The 17,815-nt window shown below is 56.8% G+C and overlaps 3 protein-coding genes across 3 annotated transcripts; 2 read left to right on the forward strand and 1 right to left on the reverse strand.

Annotated features, from left to right (window-relative positions):
* Nucleotides 1–57: 57 nt before the first annotated feature.
* HMCES (5-hydroxymethylcytosine binding, ES cell specific) lies at nucleotides 58–5,520 on the forward strand. Its single transcript, XM_058844845.1, has 6 exons — nucleotides 58–252; nucleotides 1,969–2,112; nucleotides 2,452–2,571; nucleotides 3,143–3,303; nucleotides 3,762–3,954; nucleotides 4,367–5,520. The coding sequence occupies exons 1-6, from the start codon at nucleotides 70–72 to the stop codon at nucleotides 4,571–4,573; spliced, it is 1,008 nt and encodes a 335-aa protein (XP_058700828.1). The 5' UTR covers nucleotides 58–69; the 3' UTR covers nucleotides 4,574–5,520.
* Nucleotides 5,521–7,355: 1,835 nt separating this feature from the next.
* LOC131582230 (histone H2A type 2-B) lies at nucleotides 7,356–9,795 on the forward strand. The gene is made up of 2 exons (XM_058845187.1): nucleotides 7,356–7,478; nucleotides 7,549–9,795. Exon 2 carries the CDS (start codon nucleotides 7,615–7,617, stop codon nucleotides 7,993–7,995), a length of 381 nt encoding a protein of 126 aa, XP_058701170.1. The 5' UTR covers nucleotides 7,356–7,478; nucleotides 7,549–7,614; the 3' UTR covers nucleotides 7,996–9,795.
* A 3,036-nt stretch (nucleotides 9,796–12,831) lies between these two features.
* LOC131582078 (histone H1.10) lies at nucleotides 12,832–14,399 on the reverse strand. Its single transcript, XM_058844902.1, has one exon. It carries the CDS (start codon nucleotides 14,144–14,146, stop codon nucleotides 13,490–13,492), a length of 657 nt encoding a protein of 218 aa, XP_058700885.1. The 5' UTR covers nucleotides 14,147–14,399; the 3' UTR covers nucleotides 12,832–13,489.
* Between the last annotated feature and the right edge of the window lie 3,416 nt (nucleotides 14,400–17,815).

Below are 17,815 nucleotides of genomic sequence, written 5' to 3' on the forward strand. Positions count from 1 at the left end.
CCGGCCGCAGCCCCTCCCCGCGGGCGGGCGGGGCCGAGCGCGGCGCCGCTGCCCCTCAGAGCCGGCGGGATGTGCGGCCGCACCGCCTGCTCCCTGGCCGCCGACAACCTCCGCCGGGCCTGCGCCTACCGCGACCGCCGGGGCCAGCAGCGGCAGCCCGAGTGGGTGCGGCAGGAGCGGTACCAGCCCTCCTACAACAAGGGCCCGCAGTCCAGCGGCCCCGTGCTGCTCTCTCGCCGCCACCTCCACCAGGTACCTCCGCCCTCGCTTCGCGGACCGGCCGCATCCCGGCTCCGGCGGGGGCCATTCGCGGTGGGGGGCGGGTGCTGGGCATCATCTTGGGGCTCAGTGGGAGCGGAGGGAAGGAGGCAGTGCTTCCCGGGGGGTGAGGGACTCGCTCTGAACCGTGGTTCGTTTCGCTTCGCTGTACGTGGCAGGTATTGAATTTTCTGATTGCTAAAACGTCGCTTCATGTTAATATTTACATGTTCAGAAGGAGGAGGGGAATCGCTACCGTGCTTTCACCACAGTGTTTATGTTTTCTGAAAAAATGTGTATAAGTGCTTAACCTTGGTAGAGATTTTTTGGTAAATGCCTGTAATTGCTTTGCTGGTTTAAACTTGTTTTCCTCAGGCACTTTTTAATTTCATAACTCTGTGGCGTGTGTCCAGGTCACATTAGTAATAGGAGGAAGCAGAGAGAAAAAAAAAAAATCTCAACTGCGGAGCGGGGCAGTAGCTGTACACCTGTGGTGGCTGTTGTCCCTCATAATGTAAGCCTCATGCAACCCCTCCCCAGACATCCTGGGCAGCCTCTGTGGCTGGTGCTGCTCGTTTGGTTTCACACAGAAGGGGTGTCTGGCTAACTGCTGCTCTTTGGCGTTCAGCGGGGTGAAACGGGGTGTGCTCAATCGGAACACCCCGATCTGGAGCCGCTCTGCTCTCCCTCCCCAGCTGGTGGGGCAGCTGCACTTTGCAGCCGTTACTGGCACAGGTGATCAGCCCCTCAGTGGGACCACTCAGGAGTGCTGTGGGCAATGCCATCAGGCATCCCTCATGCCGTCCTTTCCTGCCTTAGGGGTCCCACATCCCCCTGAGACTAGGCAATGGAGCTGGTGAGCAGAGGAATACGGGGCAGGGGGTGTGATATGGGTCACAGGCAGACACCTGCTTAGTTGTCCATCACTGTTCAAGTTGCTGGGATGCTGGTGCGGTCTAGAGTGTCCCTTTTTGTTACTCCTGCCCTGAGGGAGGCTCTGAAAGACTTCACAAAACTGAAAACGTACCCACGCTACCTCTAGTAGGTGTTTGTGTTTGTCTATCTACTGCAGTCCTTTGGGAGCAAACAGCCCAGCAGGCGCTGCCAGGCCGGCAGCTGTGGGCAGAAAGTGAGAGCAAGCTGGGGGAGAATCGAAACCCACAAACTGTTTCCATTGTCCAAAGGCAGGTAATATGCAAAGCACAAGTAGTGAAAGTGCACCAGGTCAGCAGAAATCACATTATTAAAATGAAAGTAAGGCTTTTGCCCCTTTGGGATGTTCAGTGTCACCAGGGGAGGTTTTGAGGACTTTGATACCAGCCTGACATGTCTGTTTACTCAAGAGCTCATGAATTCATGTCCATTTCCACTAAAAAACCCCTGTGTTAATTCAACAAGAGAGCTGGGTGAGTCTCATGGAGACAGTTCTTTGTTCCTGCAAAATATTCATGTGCTTTCTGCTGAAGATTAATTCTTACAGGAAGGCTGTTAAGAATATGTAAAGGGCTATTAATAGTGGTTATTTCTGCATGGCTTGTGAGGGAGGAGCAGTGAGCCCCAGCTTGTCTCTTGGAAGAAATGCTGGCCAGATCCCTTCTTTTATGGGGCAAAGCTGTAGGACTTCCCAAAACACCTCTCTCAAGCTGTGGGGATGCTTGTGGTCTTTGTGACGTTGCTCTGACCTGAGGTGTTTCTCTGTTCATTGGAAAGGATGCAGACTCCTCCGAGCGGGTCCTCATGGACATGCGCTGGGGCCTGGTGCCCTCGTGGTTCAAGCAGGACAACCCCTCCAAGCTGCAGTTCAACACCTCCAATTGCCGCAGCGATACCATGCTGAGCAAGTCCTCCTACAAGGTGAGCTGCTGCCACCTCTGTGTCCTGCTTGAAGAAATCTTGTAGTCAGCAAAACCAGGGCTGAAACATCTGCTGGGCAAGTATTGCTCACCACTTGCCATTGCACAGGGGAGCAAGTCCCTGTACTGCAAAGCTGGGGGTTTTACTGAAATGGAAGAACTGAAAAGGCAGTTACTGGAACAGCTCAATATAGCATTAGTGGTGGCATTTGTGCATCCCAGGGGCAATTTAGGAAAGTCCTGGGAGGGAGCCAGAGGGCCGAGTAGTGCAGGAGCCCTTCTGCCATTGCAGACTACCTGAGGCTGCTGTTCACCGCTCACTTGTGCTGTCTCTCCCCAGGGTGCTCTCCTCAAGGGCAAACGCTGCGTGGTCCTGGCAGATGGCTTCTATGAGTGGCAGCAGCAGAGTGGGGGGAAGCAACCGTATTTCATTTACTTTCCCCAGACCAAAGACACCATGGTATGGAGTTCCTTGCTGTGTCTGAACCTTTGCACTCAGCTCTGGGCCCCTGCTCCAAGCAGCTGCCTGGGGAAAAGCCCACTTCTCTCCTACTCTGCCCATCTCTGGGACTCTGTTTCCAGCAGGGCTGTGTTCTGTGCTGGGCTTGGCACGCTGCCATGCCTCTGCGGCTGGCGGTCCCCATCGCGGCGCTCTCCAGGCTGTAAAAGGTGACGCAGCGTCTCTGCCGTCACGGTCACTGCTCCCCACGTGCCGGATATTTGTATGGGTGGGCAATGTGGCTCACAGGGGACTGGCCTGGGAGTTTCACTACCTCTTTCATTTGGCTGAACCAGTGGCTAGGATGTTCAGAAGGAGAGGAGAGCACTGGCTTGCCTTTGGGAAGATTAGGGTCCTGATATCTCTCTTGGAGTTACCTCAGATCAGTAGAAAGACTCCTGGAGAGCCTCAGCTCAGTTGTGTTCACAACTCAGATCTGAGTCACTGACCTGCCTCAGCTCTGGCAAATTTGTGCTGCTTTGGCTGTCCATGGGCCAGCACTGACCAAGACAATGGGACCTCTCTCCTACAGGACAAGGAGACACAGGGAGATGAAGAATGGAAAGGGTGGAGGTTGCTCACTATGGCTGGGATTTTCGATTGCTGGGAGCCACCAGGGGGAGGAGAAATGCTGTACACTTACACCATCATCACTGTGGATGCTTCCAAGGATGTGAGCTTCATCCATCACAGGCAAGTGAGAGCAGGCAAGGAGGTTGCAGGGTGGAGGGGGATGAAGTAGAACTGCACCTTTTGACACCAGTCTGGCAGCACGCAGTCACGGAGTGCAGCCTGTTCCTCCTGCACTCGGAGAGAAGTGCCACAACATTACTGATTCCTTTCAGGTCACCAGCTCATGCCCTTCCTGTAAATCACCATCTTTGTGCTCTGTGGGTAGCAGTTGGAATTGGATCACTTTTTGGATTTGGTCTCCTTGCCTGACCAGGGCCTGGCAGGCAACCTCTCTGCCTCTTCCAGCAAACCAGCTACCTGTGTGAATGTGCACTCTGCCCTGCAGAAGAGCATCCTGCTGCTTCAGTTTTCCCTGTTTTCCCCAAGATGCCAGCTCCTTGCTGGCTTACAAGTCTAGTTTTTGCCACCACACTGACATACTGCTGCTGAGCTTTGGCTCCAACTGTCTTATCCCTTAGGATGCCAGCTATCCTGGATGGGGATGAAGCCATCAGGAAATGGCTGGACTTTGCTGAAGTGCCAACCCAAGAAGCTGTTAAACTCATCCAGCCCACAGAGAACATTGTTTTCCACCCAGTGTCCACCTTTGTCAACAACATCCGCAACAACGCACCTGAGTGTGTTGCGCCCATTGAGCTGGGAGTGAAGAAGGTGGGTACTGCTGGGGGCTTAGCAGGGGGGAGCTCAGCCATGGTGATGTCTCTGAGCCAGGTCAGAGCTGCCAGGCTGCAGGAGGAGTGGCAGTAGGCAATGTCTGCAGAGCATGCCTGTGCTTGATGCTGGAGTGCTGAGCCCTGGACAGATTCCCTTCCCTCTGCTTCCAGAAATAAAACTGTCAGCCCATGCCAGGATTTTGCTGCCAAATGAGGCAAATTCCATGTGAAATGTGTCTTGGAACAAGCCTGTTCGCAGCAGTCTGGGGAACCTCCCACAGATGTGCCTGATTGCAGGCAGGGCCATTGCTCCAGCCTCCACATCCCGCTCTGGACCAGCTCTTGCAGCTGGCTGGCTGCCCTGCTCACTGTGCTTCTGACTTCTCTCACACTGTCTTTTGTCTGTCCAGGAGATCAAAGCTACCCCAAGCAACAAAGTGATGCTGGGCTGGTTAAAAAGCTCCCAGGAGGGCTCTCCCCAGAAGAAAGAAAATGATTTGCCCAAGTGGACAAGTCAGTTCATCCACAGCCCTTCACCCAAGAAAACCAGCGCAGATGTCCTGCAGCAGTGGCTGGGGAAGCAGGGACAGCCAGCTGCGAAGAAGCACAAGGCTTAGGCACCAGATGAGATGGCTGGCCATCCCTTTTACCTCTGATTTTCCTAAGTAGAGTGAGAAATGGTATTTTTGGAAGGCTTTGCAGATTGGTGTTGAAATCGTCCAAGCCTCTCAGGTGTTGATCTGCTGCTCTAGGTTGTTGTCTCACTACTTTGTGTTTTGTTGAAGGTTGATGTCTGTAAAGATTTTGGCTTTGTCTTGTGCTGATGGGAGTGAATATAACTTGTTGGCCTCCCTCCTTGCCAGTCATGCCAAGCAAAAATAAAGCCCTGAGAGGCATCTCAGCCTGCTAGGGAGGAATAACTTCTGTCTCCTGACAATGTTGATAGTTCATGTCTCTGGTTTTCTCTTCCCTTTTTTTTGGTGTTAAACTGATACTTTTGCACTTAATTCCACACTGATTCTGTATGAATTCCTTTCCAATATTCTTGCCCTGAAAAGATGGCTGCAGTGCAGTACTGAGGAACAAGCAGTAAATATTATGAGGAAACCCCAGGCTGGGAAGATCTGCCAGATCCACCCTGCTCTTCACCAGCATTGCGATGTGCATTCATGGCTCCTAAACAGGGAGATGTTCAAGTGGTGCCTGGAGGAACTGGACTTTGCTTAGGTTTTCCTTCTGGCAGCAGGGTGGAACAGTGTGTCTGTCACGTTGTTTGTACCATCATTTTGTTAATGGGATTTGAAGACTTAGAGAGGATTTCCTTGATCTGGGGAGGGATGCACTCTGTCTTATTTGAAAAGGCCAGTCATTAAAGCCCAGATAACCTAAGTGCCATTACAGAACAGCACAGGGCTGTTGTTTATGAGGTCAGGGATTTTGTAAACAGAGCCAGATGTTATAGACCAAAAGCCTTACATGGTGAAATCCTTGCTAGAAATCAGTACTTCTTTGTGTTGGAAACAATAAAATGGTCTTCACTGGCTGGCTGGGCCATGCCCTTGTCCATGTGCGTGTCTGTGTCCCTCTTGCCTGCTGCAGCCCCAGTGCTCCTGTTTTGCAGGCAGAGCTTGTACCTCCTCTCCATCTGCTGAGGAGCAAACCACCTACCCAATGCAGAGCTCTCAGGGTTGGAGCTCTGCAAGGCCATGTTGGTGGAACATTTCCATTTGTCAGTGGTAAATATTCCCTGGGGCTTGATTCTGGGGCTCCTCTAGAGTCATCTGTCACTGGGGAGCTGCAAGGGTGGCTGTAGCTGAGGCTTGTCCCTGGGGAGGGGTGGAGAGGGCCCACAGCAGGCTGGGGGTCAGACAGAAGAGCTGACAGAAAGAAGAAGCCAGTAGGATTCCTGTGTGTCCTTGAGAAGAAGAGAAAGAAGATAAGGGTAGAAGAAAACAGAACATGTGTGCTGCAAAAAACACCATGGAAAAACAGGATTTATCTGTATTTTGGATTTTTGGGGATGCTTTCTCAAAATAGTGCCTCCATCAATGGACTTGAGGGGTGGTGTGATGATGGCCAATGAGATGGGTGCACTTACTGGGTCAGAAAGGTATAAAAACGCTACGTATGAGCACAGTAAAAAAGCTTGGAAGAAGTTTCTTAAGGATCTGCTTTGTGTTGTGTCTGCTCCGAGGATGACAGGGAGGGACAGCAGACCCAGGGCAGGAGCCACAGGATGGAGACCTGGGGAGACCCAAGTGCTATTGAATGAAATCCACCTCTGAATCCCTCACATGCTACAGAAGCCGCTGAGCGCAGGTTTCATGACTTACGGGAAGCTGGGGTGGGATTAGGATTTCTATCCAGAAAGCCTGTTGCTAGCTGGCTCCTTATTGCTGTCACCATGACTTGAGGCAAGGGAATCACTGTATTAGCAGCTCCTGGCAGAATAGATTTTTGGCTGCTGGCACTGTCACCTTGATGCCTGTCCTTGCAGAAGGCGTAACGGGAGGTTTCTCTCCCTGCCTGCCCATCGCTGTTCCAGGATAAGCTGCTCAGCTGCCCCAGCCTAGTGAGTGCTAACTGCAGATGAGGCTTTTCTAAAGGTCATCAGCTCATCCAGAATTCATTTCAGGTCTCCAGTTGCTGTGGAGCGAGTGAAGATGCTGAGCATGAGTGGGGGGATGCTCAACTTTCCCAGCTCTGAGAACATAATCCTTCCCCTGGGGACACAGGGACGATGCAAAGGCACAGGGGACAGGTTATCTCCCTCCAGACTGTGAGCACCAGCAGCAGCATCGCCATAAAAATAAAATAACAAAAAAACCGCCCAAGAACCCTACGCTGTGTGCTTAATGAGGAGGTGTTACATCACCTTTAAACTGGAGTCTGGCTGCTCACCCAAGGCTGTTTGAGGCAGCTTCTCTAAACTGGTGCGGAGATGACCACAATCAAGCTGGCCTCTCCACAGAAACTGATTTGGGTGAAACTTTCCCCTGTGATACGTGAGGAGACAAGGGAGGGTAGTACTCGCTGCGGGTTGCCCTCCCTGTCACGGGCTTTTTTTCTCCATAGCATCGCCCTCGCCGGCAGACTTTGGCATCCTTCCGGGAGAGACATCCCGCTGGCCGAGGAAGGGGCCATGGGTTTGAGCAAGGCAAACGGGCACAGAGCTGCCGGGACACCCACGGGCGCTCGAGCCAATCCCCCTCCCCACATCCTCGGTCACGGAGCGGCTGCCGGGGTGCGGGGAGCGCCGGCGATCCGGGACCGGCCGGAGCGCAGGCGGAGCCGCGTCGCTGCCCGCCCTGGGCGCCGGCCCGTGGCGGAGCCGGGGCGCTGGGAGCCCTATGCAAATCAGGGATTGGCACGATGACCAATCAGCGCCGTGGCGGCAGCGGCGGTAGCCAATGGGACGAGGCGTGCGGCGGGCGGGCAGCGATATCCGCGGCGCGGCGGCGGCGGCACGGGCAGTGCGGCGGCGGGCGGCGCGCAGGGCAGAGCGGCGGGAGCTCTTTGCGGGTAAGGGCGGCGCGGCGCGGGCGGGGCGGCGCGGGCCCCGCGCGGTGTAACGGCGTTTATCTCCCCGCAGGCGCCGGGACCCTCTGTGCGCGGCGCTGCTTGAGAGGCGGGGGCGAGGGGCCGCTGCCTGCCGGCCATGTCGGGCCGGGGAAAGTCCGGCGGAAAGGCGCGGGCCAAGGCCAAGTCGCGCTCGTCGCGGGCCGGGCTGCAGTTCCCCGTGGGGCGGGTGCACCGGCTGCTGCGGAAGGGTAACTACGCGGAGCGGGTGGGCGCCGGGGCGCCGGTGTACCTGGCGGCCGTGCTGGAGTACCTGTCGGCTGAGATCCTGGAGCTGGCGGGCAACGCGGCTCGCGACAACAAGAAGACGCGCATCATCCCGCGGCACCTGCAGCTCGCCATCCGCAACGACGAGGAGCTCAACAAGCTGCTGGGCGGCGTGACCATCGCCCAGGGCGGCGTCCTGCCCAACATCCAGGCCGTGCTGCTGCCCAAGAAGACGCAGAGCTCCAAGAAGTGAGCGCTGCCCCCCGTCCCCCTGCCCCCAGTTCCCGTCTCACCACTGCCTCACCTCCCCTCCCAGTGGGGCTGGGGTTCCCCGTCCTGCCCCTCAGCCCGGGCTGGGTGGTGAGCCCTGGCAGCACCCCACCAGCCCTTCACTAGCTCCCCTGGCCTGGGCTGTGTCAGGGTGCTGGGCGAGCATGATTGAGGTCAGGCCCTGCTTGTGCCCCTACTCTGCCTCTCTTCCCTCTGGAAGAAATGGTTTTGGAGGAGGCAGCTGGATCACAGCTGCAGGGCTGCTGGTAGCTGCTGAGGATTGTTGTAGCTGGCAAGGGGATGGACACAGGCACCCCTGACTGCCTCTCCCCTCCACCAGCCCTGGGACTGTGCAGGGCCCCCCCCAGCTGGCCCTGCTCGCCCTGGTGTGTACTCGCTGCTGCCGTGCCCCCGCCTCCATCCTCAGCAATGCCATCCTGGCCGCACTGCAGCTGCGAGGGCAAGGGGCTGGAAAACATGAAGAGGAGAAAAAGTTTCTCCATTGGCAAGAAGTGGCTGTTAGTCTTAGTTTTGTTCATGGTAAAACCTAGTGCATTGCCTACTGTAAAGAAGCTTTGGTCCTGTTTATTTTAAGGTCTCTATTTTTGGGTACATCCCTGTAAAGTCACCTCCTTGCAGCTCCCTGGCTCGGTGGGTGCTGGGGTACTCGGTGTTCCCACATGCTGTGGGTCTCGGTAGCGGGGTGGGGTGGAGGCTGTGGTGACAAATCCCCTCGGAGAGCGTCGCAAGGTCAGGCGCCCGCCGGGAGCGGGAGCTGCCATCTTCTGCCATGGCTCCCCTCCTCTCCCAGCTGCAGAAGCCCTTCGTCTCGCTGAGAGCTACCCTGTACCCTGGTTGCACTTCTGGAAATGACATCCTCTGTCTCTTTTTTGTTGTTGTTTGTTTGTTCAGCTCTATTTCTGGCTCTGAGAAATAAAGTGATGATGATATCTGTTAACTGTAACCCTTTATGGATTAATATTTCTTTTGAAAACCATTAGAGTTTGTATTAAAGCCCACTCCTGGCTAGTGCCGTATTTATTTCCTGGCTGTGTGGCTAATGCCGAGCATGGGGGCAGGATAGCTGTCCCGTGACCCCTGGAATAGGTGATGCAGAGACAGCTTTCCTGCTGCCCAGCGCAGCTGCTTCTGTGAGGCCAGTAGTTGTGTGCATGCAGCAGTGTCGAGGCAATCAGACCTAGACCTTCATCACACATTTTTTAAGTAAAAAAGAGTATCTTCTATTTATGTGCTGTAAGTAGCATGTGTTCAACCTATTGAATCAGCTGTTAATCTTGTGGATGAAGTAACTTACCCTGGATCTGAGTTTAATGTTATCTAGAGTAGATGAACCTGGATGCTTGTCAGCTGGCTTTATGCAGGGGGTTTTCATTCTGGTATGTGGGAGCGGTGTGTTCATTGGTGTCGTGCTGATGGGGGTGTGGAGGTGTCCTAGGATTCCACTGGGATATCCTGACCTCGGTGGGTGGGGACAGCAGGGCACAGCCCCACTGCAGTAGTACAGACCCCCTGGGATTTCTCTGCCTCCTGCAAAGGGGCTGTTATCATCAGCGAGGTGGGGATGAGCAGTTTCCTTTCTGCTGCCCAGTGTGGTGGTCAGTGTGTCTGTATCCTGGTGTCTTGTTCTCTCCCTCTTGTTTTCCCCAGGACCAGCATTCTGTAAACCTGAGAGTGCTTTGTATTTCTTAGAAAAATGCAGAACTTGTGATTCTGAAAAGAATGGTGCAAACCTGATATCTGATTAAACTGGTTCCCTGTTGAATGCTCTTAAATGTGCTGTGTCTTGTCACCTCACCAAACTCACAGAATCTGGCAGGCTCTCTGGTGTCTGGGCTCTGTGTTCTCGGAGGGGAAGGACTAGTAAAACACCAGGACCACTGCTAGACTGTGTGTTTGCCCTTCACTCAGACAGTCTTTTCCTATCCTGGGAGCAGATAATACTGTTGTCTGGCTCTTTTCCCTGCTATGAGAATGCCACACTGCCTGCTTGCTCTGTCATGAGTGCCAGGAAGCTTCAGCTGCTCCTGGCTGGGTGCAGTGGAGGAGTGAGGCTGGACCCAGGACCCTCCCCCAGCGTTGAAGGTGCCCCGTGGGCTGCTCCAGGAGCCTCTGGGTGACCTTGTAGGCAAGTAGGCAGAGATAAGCTGATCCAGAAGGGAGGAACTTAGAGATACAAGGCTGTTTGTTACTCTCACACCCCCTCCTTTGTTGGACATTCCCAGATGGCTGTCCTGGAGGCTACTCTACAAACCAGTATTGCACCCTGTTTGGGTTTTAGGGAGGAAGGGCTATGGGAAGCTTGGATGACTCCCAGTGGTGTTTGGGTTGGGTGCTGGTTGGTCTGTACAGGGCTGTAGGATGTGGGGATGCTGGGCTGGTCCCTGCAGGGCAGTGTCACCTGCTGCCCTGCCAGCACGGGGGGCTGCTGCCTGGCAGCTTGCAGCCACCCTGGATGTTGTGTGGCTCTGCTGAGGCTGGTGCAGTGCTGAGGGAGCTATGACTGACTGCTGGTGGCACACGTAGTGCCCTGAGCTCCAGCTGGGCTCTGAACTTGCTCTGCTGGCATGTGACAGACCAGCTGGGAAAGCTGGGATGTTGTTGCAAGCCAGACCAAAGGAAATCCTGTCTGTCACAGCAAGCATTGCTGAAGTGCTTGGCCTTTATCACCTCATAAACTTCTCGACTGAACATTGTTGTGACCAGGAGATTTGGAAGTCTTGCTCTTTATAATAAAGCTGGAATAAATGTGGTCACTGGCAAGCCTGCAGCTTCAGGGACAGCACGTCTTGTGCTTTCTGGAGGGGTTTTACTGGTCCTGGCTCTTCTGAATGCTTCATAGCACCTGAGCAGCTCACAAAATGTGAATGACTTGGCTGAGAAGAGCCTTCCCCAGAGATCAAGTGAGCCTGGAAGGGGTGGCTCTTGGTCTGTGCTTCGCTTAAGGAGAAGGCTGGGAGGCTGCAGGATTCTTCTCTTGCCTCTTGGGTACCTGAAGATGAGCACAGAGCGGGAGCTGAAAGCTGCCTGCTGTGGGAGGCTGCTGTGCATGTCACCACGTGCAGCAGAGTCTGCCAGCTGTGTCCCTCAGCTCTGGAAGTTTGATGAGATGAGTCACTGGCTCTTGAAAGTCCCTAGGGCTTGGGTTTCTCTGCAGAGCCTGGTCCTCATGGTTGGCAGCACCCAAGGGAGCTCACTCAGGGATGCCCCAGCATCATGGCTCCTGGCAGGCTCAGCCTGAGGTAAGACAGCTCCAGCTGGATTGTCACCATGTGTTACCCTGCTGCCTTCCCTGTGCTGGGCAGCTGGAGGGTCACTGCCCTCCCTCTGCTTTTATCTGCCCACAGGAATGTGCCTGTTGGTCTGCCTGGAGAGGTGGTTACAGTTTGCCGCGCAGATGAGTGCCCAGGAGAGCAGAGTCCTGAGATGGGGTTGATTTAACCTCCCCTCCTGGGGCGCAGGGTTGACCTCTCTGCCCCCTGTGTCCCAGCCCTTGGTGAGGGTATCCCCTCTGATCCTCCCAAACCTGCAGTGTCAGCTATTGACTAAGGACACAAGTGCAGGTCAGTGCCAGAATGCAGCAGATCTCTCCCAGGCTTGCTGTGGGGCAGCAGGATCGTGACTGCTGCTTCTAAATACAAACCTGGAGGGAGGCTGCAGCCTCCTGTAGCAGACCAGTGCTCTCTGGCTGGTTTCTCTTGTAACAAAAGAACGTTTCTTCAAGGAGAAAAACTTGCTTTCCCTCTCCCTGCTTGTTCTCCAGGGGACAAAGGAATAAAGCAGCTGCCCCAGGCCTGACTGGCACCCTGGAGGAAGGGGCTGTTCCTTTCCCAGGATTGCTGAAAGGCCCTGCCATCAGCCCTGCCTGGTGTGACAGCCCTAGGCCCCAGTGGCTGCTGTCTCTGTCACCTCGGGCCTGATCCATGCTGTGTCCCCTAGGCACAGGGATCATGTTGATGCTCCAGCACAGCTCTCGGGCAGTGCTACTGCCTGAAGCTCTCCCTGGATGCTGGAGGCAGTGGGACAGGGCTCTGGCGTGGGGCTGAGAGTTGGGGTGATGGCAGCGCTGCCAGGGGCTCACCCACAGCCTGTCTGGGAGGCACGGCGCGCCTCCACCTCGTGCTGCCCTCTTCCCGTGCCCGCTTCCCATGCCCGCTTCCCGTGCCTGGCTGCCGCTTCTGTCCCCTCTCCTCTCCTGCGGCGCCGGTGCACGCTGCGGGTCCCCGCGGCACGGAGGGCTCGCCCCGCGCTCCCTCCCGCAGCAGGCAGAACAAGATGGCCCAGATCCCTGTCGGGATTTACGCAACCTCGCCGGGTGCGCTATAAATAGAGAGCGCCGGGGGGGCTCCGGCTGTCCCCCCGCTGCCGCTCCTGCCTGCGGGGACTCGGCTCGGGGCGTGCCCCGGGAGCTGCCCCTGTCCAGCCCAGCTGCTGCAGGGAATCGGCACCGACTGGGGCGGGGGTCTGTGCTGCGGTGTCCGCCGGGGGAACCCCCGCCCCGCTGCTCAAGGAGCTCAGCCGAGCGCAGCTGCGCCAAGGATCGCGTTCCTCCCTTGCCTCCATGGCGAGGGACCCTCCTTCCTCTGCTGTCCTCCACTCGGAGGAGGATGCGGGCTCTGGGCATCAGCACCCGGACGGATCCCGGCCACCAGGAAGCCCCGCTAGGACCAGCCCCCCCTTCCTGCCCGCTCCCCGACTCCTGCAGGGAGAGCACGGGAGACGCGTTTTGTACCAATTTATTTGAAACGACGATAAATGAAAAAGAAAAACCAACCAACCAACCAAAAACCCACAATAAAAACCAACCAAACAAAAAAGACCCCACTAACCCGAACCCTCCCCAGCCCACCCACCCCCAGACCCATAAAAAAACATTGAAGGCCATTGCAGGTGCGGTCGGCGGCCGCCGAGGGGCGGCCACTCCCGCGCGCCGGGCCGTTGCCATGGCGGCGGGGCCGCGGGCCGCCAGGGGGCGCCCTGGCCCTTCGGTGCGGCCGCGAGCAGGCACGGCGCGCGGCGGGAGGGGCGGAGCCGGGCGGGGCGCGCGCGGGCGGCGGGAGCGGGACCGGCCCACGTGGCGCGGGGGGGGAGCCCGTGCAAAATGGCTGCTATGGAAACCGGGCGGGAAATATCCCTGGGAAGAACCGGGGGGACTCGGGAGGGGGTGGGGGCCGGGAACCGTCTACAGGCGGGGAGGGGCACGGCCGAAAACAAAAGGGCGCGATCGGGGAAAAGCCGCGGAGTGGGATGGGGGGAAAAGGGATGGAAAAAATAAAGCGGCAGAGAAGGGGAAGGGGGGCTGGGGCAGCCGCAGCCCCGCTCACCGCGCACGGCGGTGGCTGCGGAGGCGAGTCAGCAACACAAAGACAAAGCGGGTCCCCTGGGGTCTGTCCTCAGAGCAGTCTGTGCCGCGGGGCTCTCAGTCCGGGGGGCGGCGGGAGGCTCCCTGCGCCTCGATCTCATGCTTTCCGGCTCTTGAGCGCCTTGGGCTTTGCCGACTTCTTCACCTTCTTGCCCCCGGGGGACGCGGCTCCCTTCTTGGTGGTCTTCTTGGCTTTGCCCTTGTCCTTCTTCGCCGCCGCGCCGCCGGCTCCCTTCTTGTGCGATTTCTTCTCGGGCTTCTTGCTCTTGGCCGCCGGCTTCTCCGCCCGCCGGGTCGAGGAGACCGTCGCCTTCTTGAGGGACTTGTGGGCGCTGTTGCCCGCGCCCCCCTCTCCGCCGCCTTCCAGCTTCTTCCTGTTGAGCTTGAAGGAGCCGTTGGCGCCGGTGCCCTTCACCTGGAGCAGCGTGTCGTTCTGTACCAGTGCCTTGATTGAGTACTTCAGGTAAGTCCTGCCGTTCTGCTGGTCGAACCAGGCCACCTTCTTGGCCTCGTTATAGATCTTGGCAAGCGAGGAGCCATTGCGCTCGCCCAGCTTGCGGATCGTCTCCACCACTAGCTGGCTGTATTTGCCCGGCTGGTTCTTCTTCTTGTTGTTCTTCCTTTTCTTCGATGGCGACAACGAGGCGCCACCGCCTCCTTTCGCCTTCTTAGCAGCCGCTTTCTTCTCCGGGGAGAGCGGCGCCTCCTCTGCCTCGGTCAAGGGCAGATCGTTTTCTTCTAGCTCTACGGACATGGTGCGGGGGGTCGCGGGCCGGAGCGGGGCCGGGCGGGGGCAGCGGCGGCGTGGCGGGGCCCTACGAGCGCGCTGTGCCTGCTCCGCTCGGTGCGCGTTCTGCCGGGGCGGGCGCCGCCGCCGCCCTTTATATCAGCACGGGGCGGACCACGTTGAGAACAACAACAGCCTGGTCCGTCGCCAGCCCCAACTTGTGCTTCTTGGGGCTCCTTCGCGGTGCTCCCGCGCCGCCGCCGGGCCCCCCCGCGCCGCCGCTCCCCGCGCCCCTCCGGCCCGGGCCCGCCGCCGCCCCCGCGGCCCCCGCCGAGCGCCGCCCGACGACCCCCGCCCAGATTCTGGGGGCGCGGCCGGCACGGCGGCGACAGCGAGGAGGAGGGCACCCGGCGCGGCGGCGACTGGGGCCTCAGCTCGGCCCCTCCGCCCGTCACCGTCGCCGTCGCCCGCCGCCCAAGAGGGGCCGCCGCGGGCGGGGGGAGGCGGCGGGGGGCGGGGGGCGGCGGCGGCGGCGCTGGCCCTGCGTTCTCCGGAGGGAAGTAACACAGGCGACGCCCTCCCGCGGCCGCCGGCAGCAGCGCAGAGATGCCCCGCCGAGGCCGGGGTCCCCGCCCCGGCGACTGGGGCCACCCCCCACCGACCCTCACCCCCGTGGTCGACGAGGGCAGGCCTCCGGGGGAGCCCTGCGTGTCCGCTGCGCCCCCACGTCCCCCGGCGGCCACCGCCCCGCAGCGGAGGATGCGAAAAGCGTGCCGGGGCCCGGGCAGGGCTGGGGAGGGGCCAGGAAGCCTCTCGACCGCGCTGGGTGCCGTGGGGTGTTCGGTGTGTGAATCGTGACCGTCCTTGCAGCCTCTGCGTGCCGTGGTAGCGGGGCGGGGGGCCCGAGCCCCGCTGCAGGCACAACTCTGTATGGGCTGGGGGAGGGCGTGGGAGGGGGCAGCAGCGATGCTCTGAATCTCTCCCACCCACCCCCAATTCACCCCATCTTCCCGAATTCCACCGGGGAAACGGGGCTTCAGGGGCAAAGGGAAAGGGAGCGCACGATACCCCGGAGCTGTGCCAGGAGGGGCCCGTATCCCCCCGCTCCTGGGAGTGCGATCCGTGTGCCCCCGCCGCGAGTGGGCCGGGGGTGAGTGTGCGGGGGCACCCCCGCAGCCGCCACACGCGTGTGCTGGGGCGCGGGGCACAGGCACGGGGTGCGCTGGGTGCACATACACACAAATGCACTCACACAAATGCACTCACACAAATGCACTCACACAAATGCACTCACACGTACGTACACACGCACATACATGCACACACACATGGTCACGCCCGCACACACTGTCGCACCCCGCCCCCTGCCCACGCACGCCGAGCCCGCACAACCCCGACGCCTTCTCTTTCTTCCTCCTCCTCCCCCTCTCCTCATCCCCCGACGCTCTCCGCCATTTCCCTCGCCCAGCCCCCGCCGCCGGAGGGGACGAGCCCCGACTGCCCGCGGTGTCGGGGGTCCGTGGGCTAGCAGGATCCTGCCAGCCGCTTGCGTGACCCCATCCCGAAGCGAAGCGGGGTGCCCTGTGGCACCCCCTGCTCCCCCACCCCGCGGAGAGAGCCCCCAGAGCAGCGGGGCTCTCCCCCCGTGCAGCTGTGCCCAGGCTCCGCTGCCATGAGTTCTGCCCGGCCCCTGCGGCCCGAGAGAGCCGCTCGGGCACGGAGAGAGAGGGCGCAGCCCCAGCAGCGGGGGCGGCCCCGGGATCCCCCATCCGGAGCCCCTCGGAGCATCGGTAGCACGGAGCAGCCACCCCTGGGACACGGCAGCCACCGCCTGCGCGGGGGGGATGATGTGTGCGGGTGTCTAATGTGCAAACACACACCTGGACACGCGTAAATGTAACGCTGTAGCCTGGTGGAAGCTTACAGCTGAGCCGGTTATAGAGTGTGGTTGGTACGTGTGTTGTGGCTATTACAGATGTGTGATATCTAATAGTTGTTATTTAATGCAATAGCTACATGTAAATTTAAAAAATATGTAAGTACATGCACACACATAAAGACCTAGCTATATATTTAAAATATTGACATAAGCATATGAAGATTTAAGAACAATACATGTGTTTAGGTGTGTGGGTGTGCGAGCAGGGCTAGGCAGTGAGGGCACTGACCTCGCCCCGGCTGTGTGGCTGGGAGCAGCACAGGGATCCAGCACCAATCCTCAGCCACAGAGAGCCAGGGCTGCCAGTGAGGGCTCCTCTCCCTCCCCTCCAAAGACAGGGTAGGGAATGGAACACACACGTGGAAATACATGCAGGTATATTTATGTGAATAGATTATGTGGGGGAGGCTGCCTGTGTGTGTGAGAGAAACACAGAGAATGGGAGAAAATGGCCCCAAAACACAAACACACACACATACACACACTGTCCCCATATGAACACACACACTTTATATGGACACAGACAGTGAGCCTTGCTCACACACAGGTCTGTCATATACATACACACACACATAACACACACACATATGCAGAGTGAGGTTCACAGGCAGCTCTCTCTTGCTATATATACACACACTGGCATGTACAGAAATGGGGGATGAGAGAGTAAGTGTGCTGTTCAAACATTCTCACTGTGCCCATGCAGATATATATGCATAATGTATGCAATATATATTGATGTGGGATAAGCTCTCGCTCTTTTCTCCCAATCTCTCTGTATGCACACAAATACATGCACACTATTCTCACTATATATATCCATATAAGAATGGAGACACAGACACAGTGAGAGCTGTTCACACACATTATTTTCTCTTGCTGTCTATAGATACATGTGCATATATACTTGAGGAAAAGAGCAAGATCTATTGTCTTACACACACACATTTTCTATCGATCTCTCTCTCCCTGCCCTATATAATTGTATAATCTCTGTATAATTCTTTCTCTGTATGTGATACATTATAGAGAGCAAGTGAGAGTTTTTCTCACACACACAGTACTGGCTCTGTATAGATGCATGTGTGTACATGTGTACAGAGAGTGTTCACTCATAATAATCTATACATGAATTTATACAAATATAACTAGAGGGAGCATTGCTTATACATATTTTTCTTTGTTCATATATATGCATATATATATATACACCTATATACTGAGCTGTTTTCACATGACAGTCCTTTCTGTTCCTATGTAGATACGTGTATATGCACATATAGATGCATACTCTTATCTACACCGTTGTTCACACATGATTCTAACAGAACATACAGAGTTAGGAGAGAGCTGTTCACACACACAGTTCTCTTCCTATTACACGTATGTGTATACATGGGGAGGAGAGCTGTTCACACACGTAATTTGCTCACTGTATGGGTATACATACATTTATTTAGGGAGATAGCTGTGACATATACATATATATACTTCTATATGTAGAGAGAGCCTGTTTTCTCACATAATTCTATACGTATTTATACATACATCTATAATTAAGGAAACAGCTGTTTGCACGCACACAATTCTCTCTTGTTATATATAAATAAATGCACACATACACACACAAAGATCTTCACACAGCAATAGTCTGTGTGAATAGCTCACACTAACCACAGTCTCTGTTCACACATATCCTCTCTCTTGCTCTATCTATATATTTAGACATATATAAATAACAAAATGAGTGAGAGCAA

This window comes from Poecile atricapillus, chromosome 9 (genome assembly GCF_030490865.1).
Source record: "Poecile atricapillus isolate bPoeAtr1 chromosome 9, bPoeAtr1.hap1, whole genome shotgun sequence".
In the NCBI taxonomy this organism is placed as follows: Eukaryota; Metazoa; Chordata; class Aves; order Passeriformes; family Paridae; genus Poecile; species Poecile atricapillus.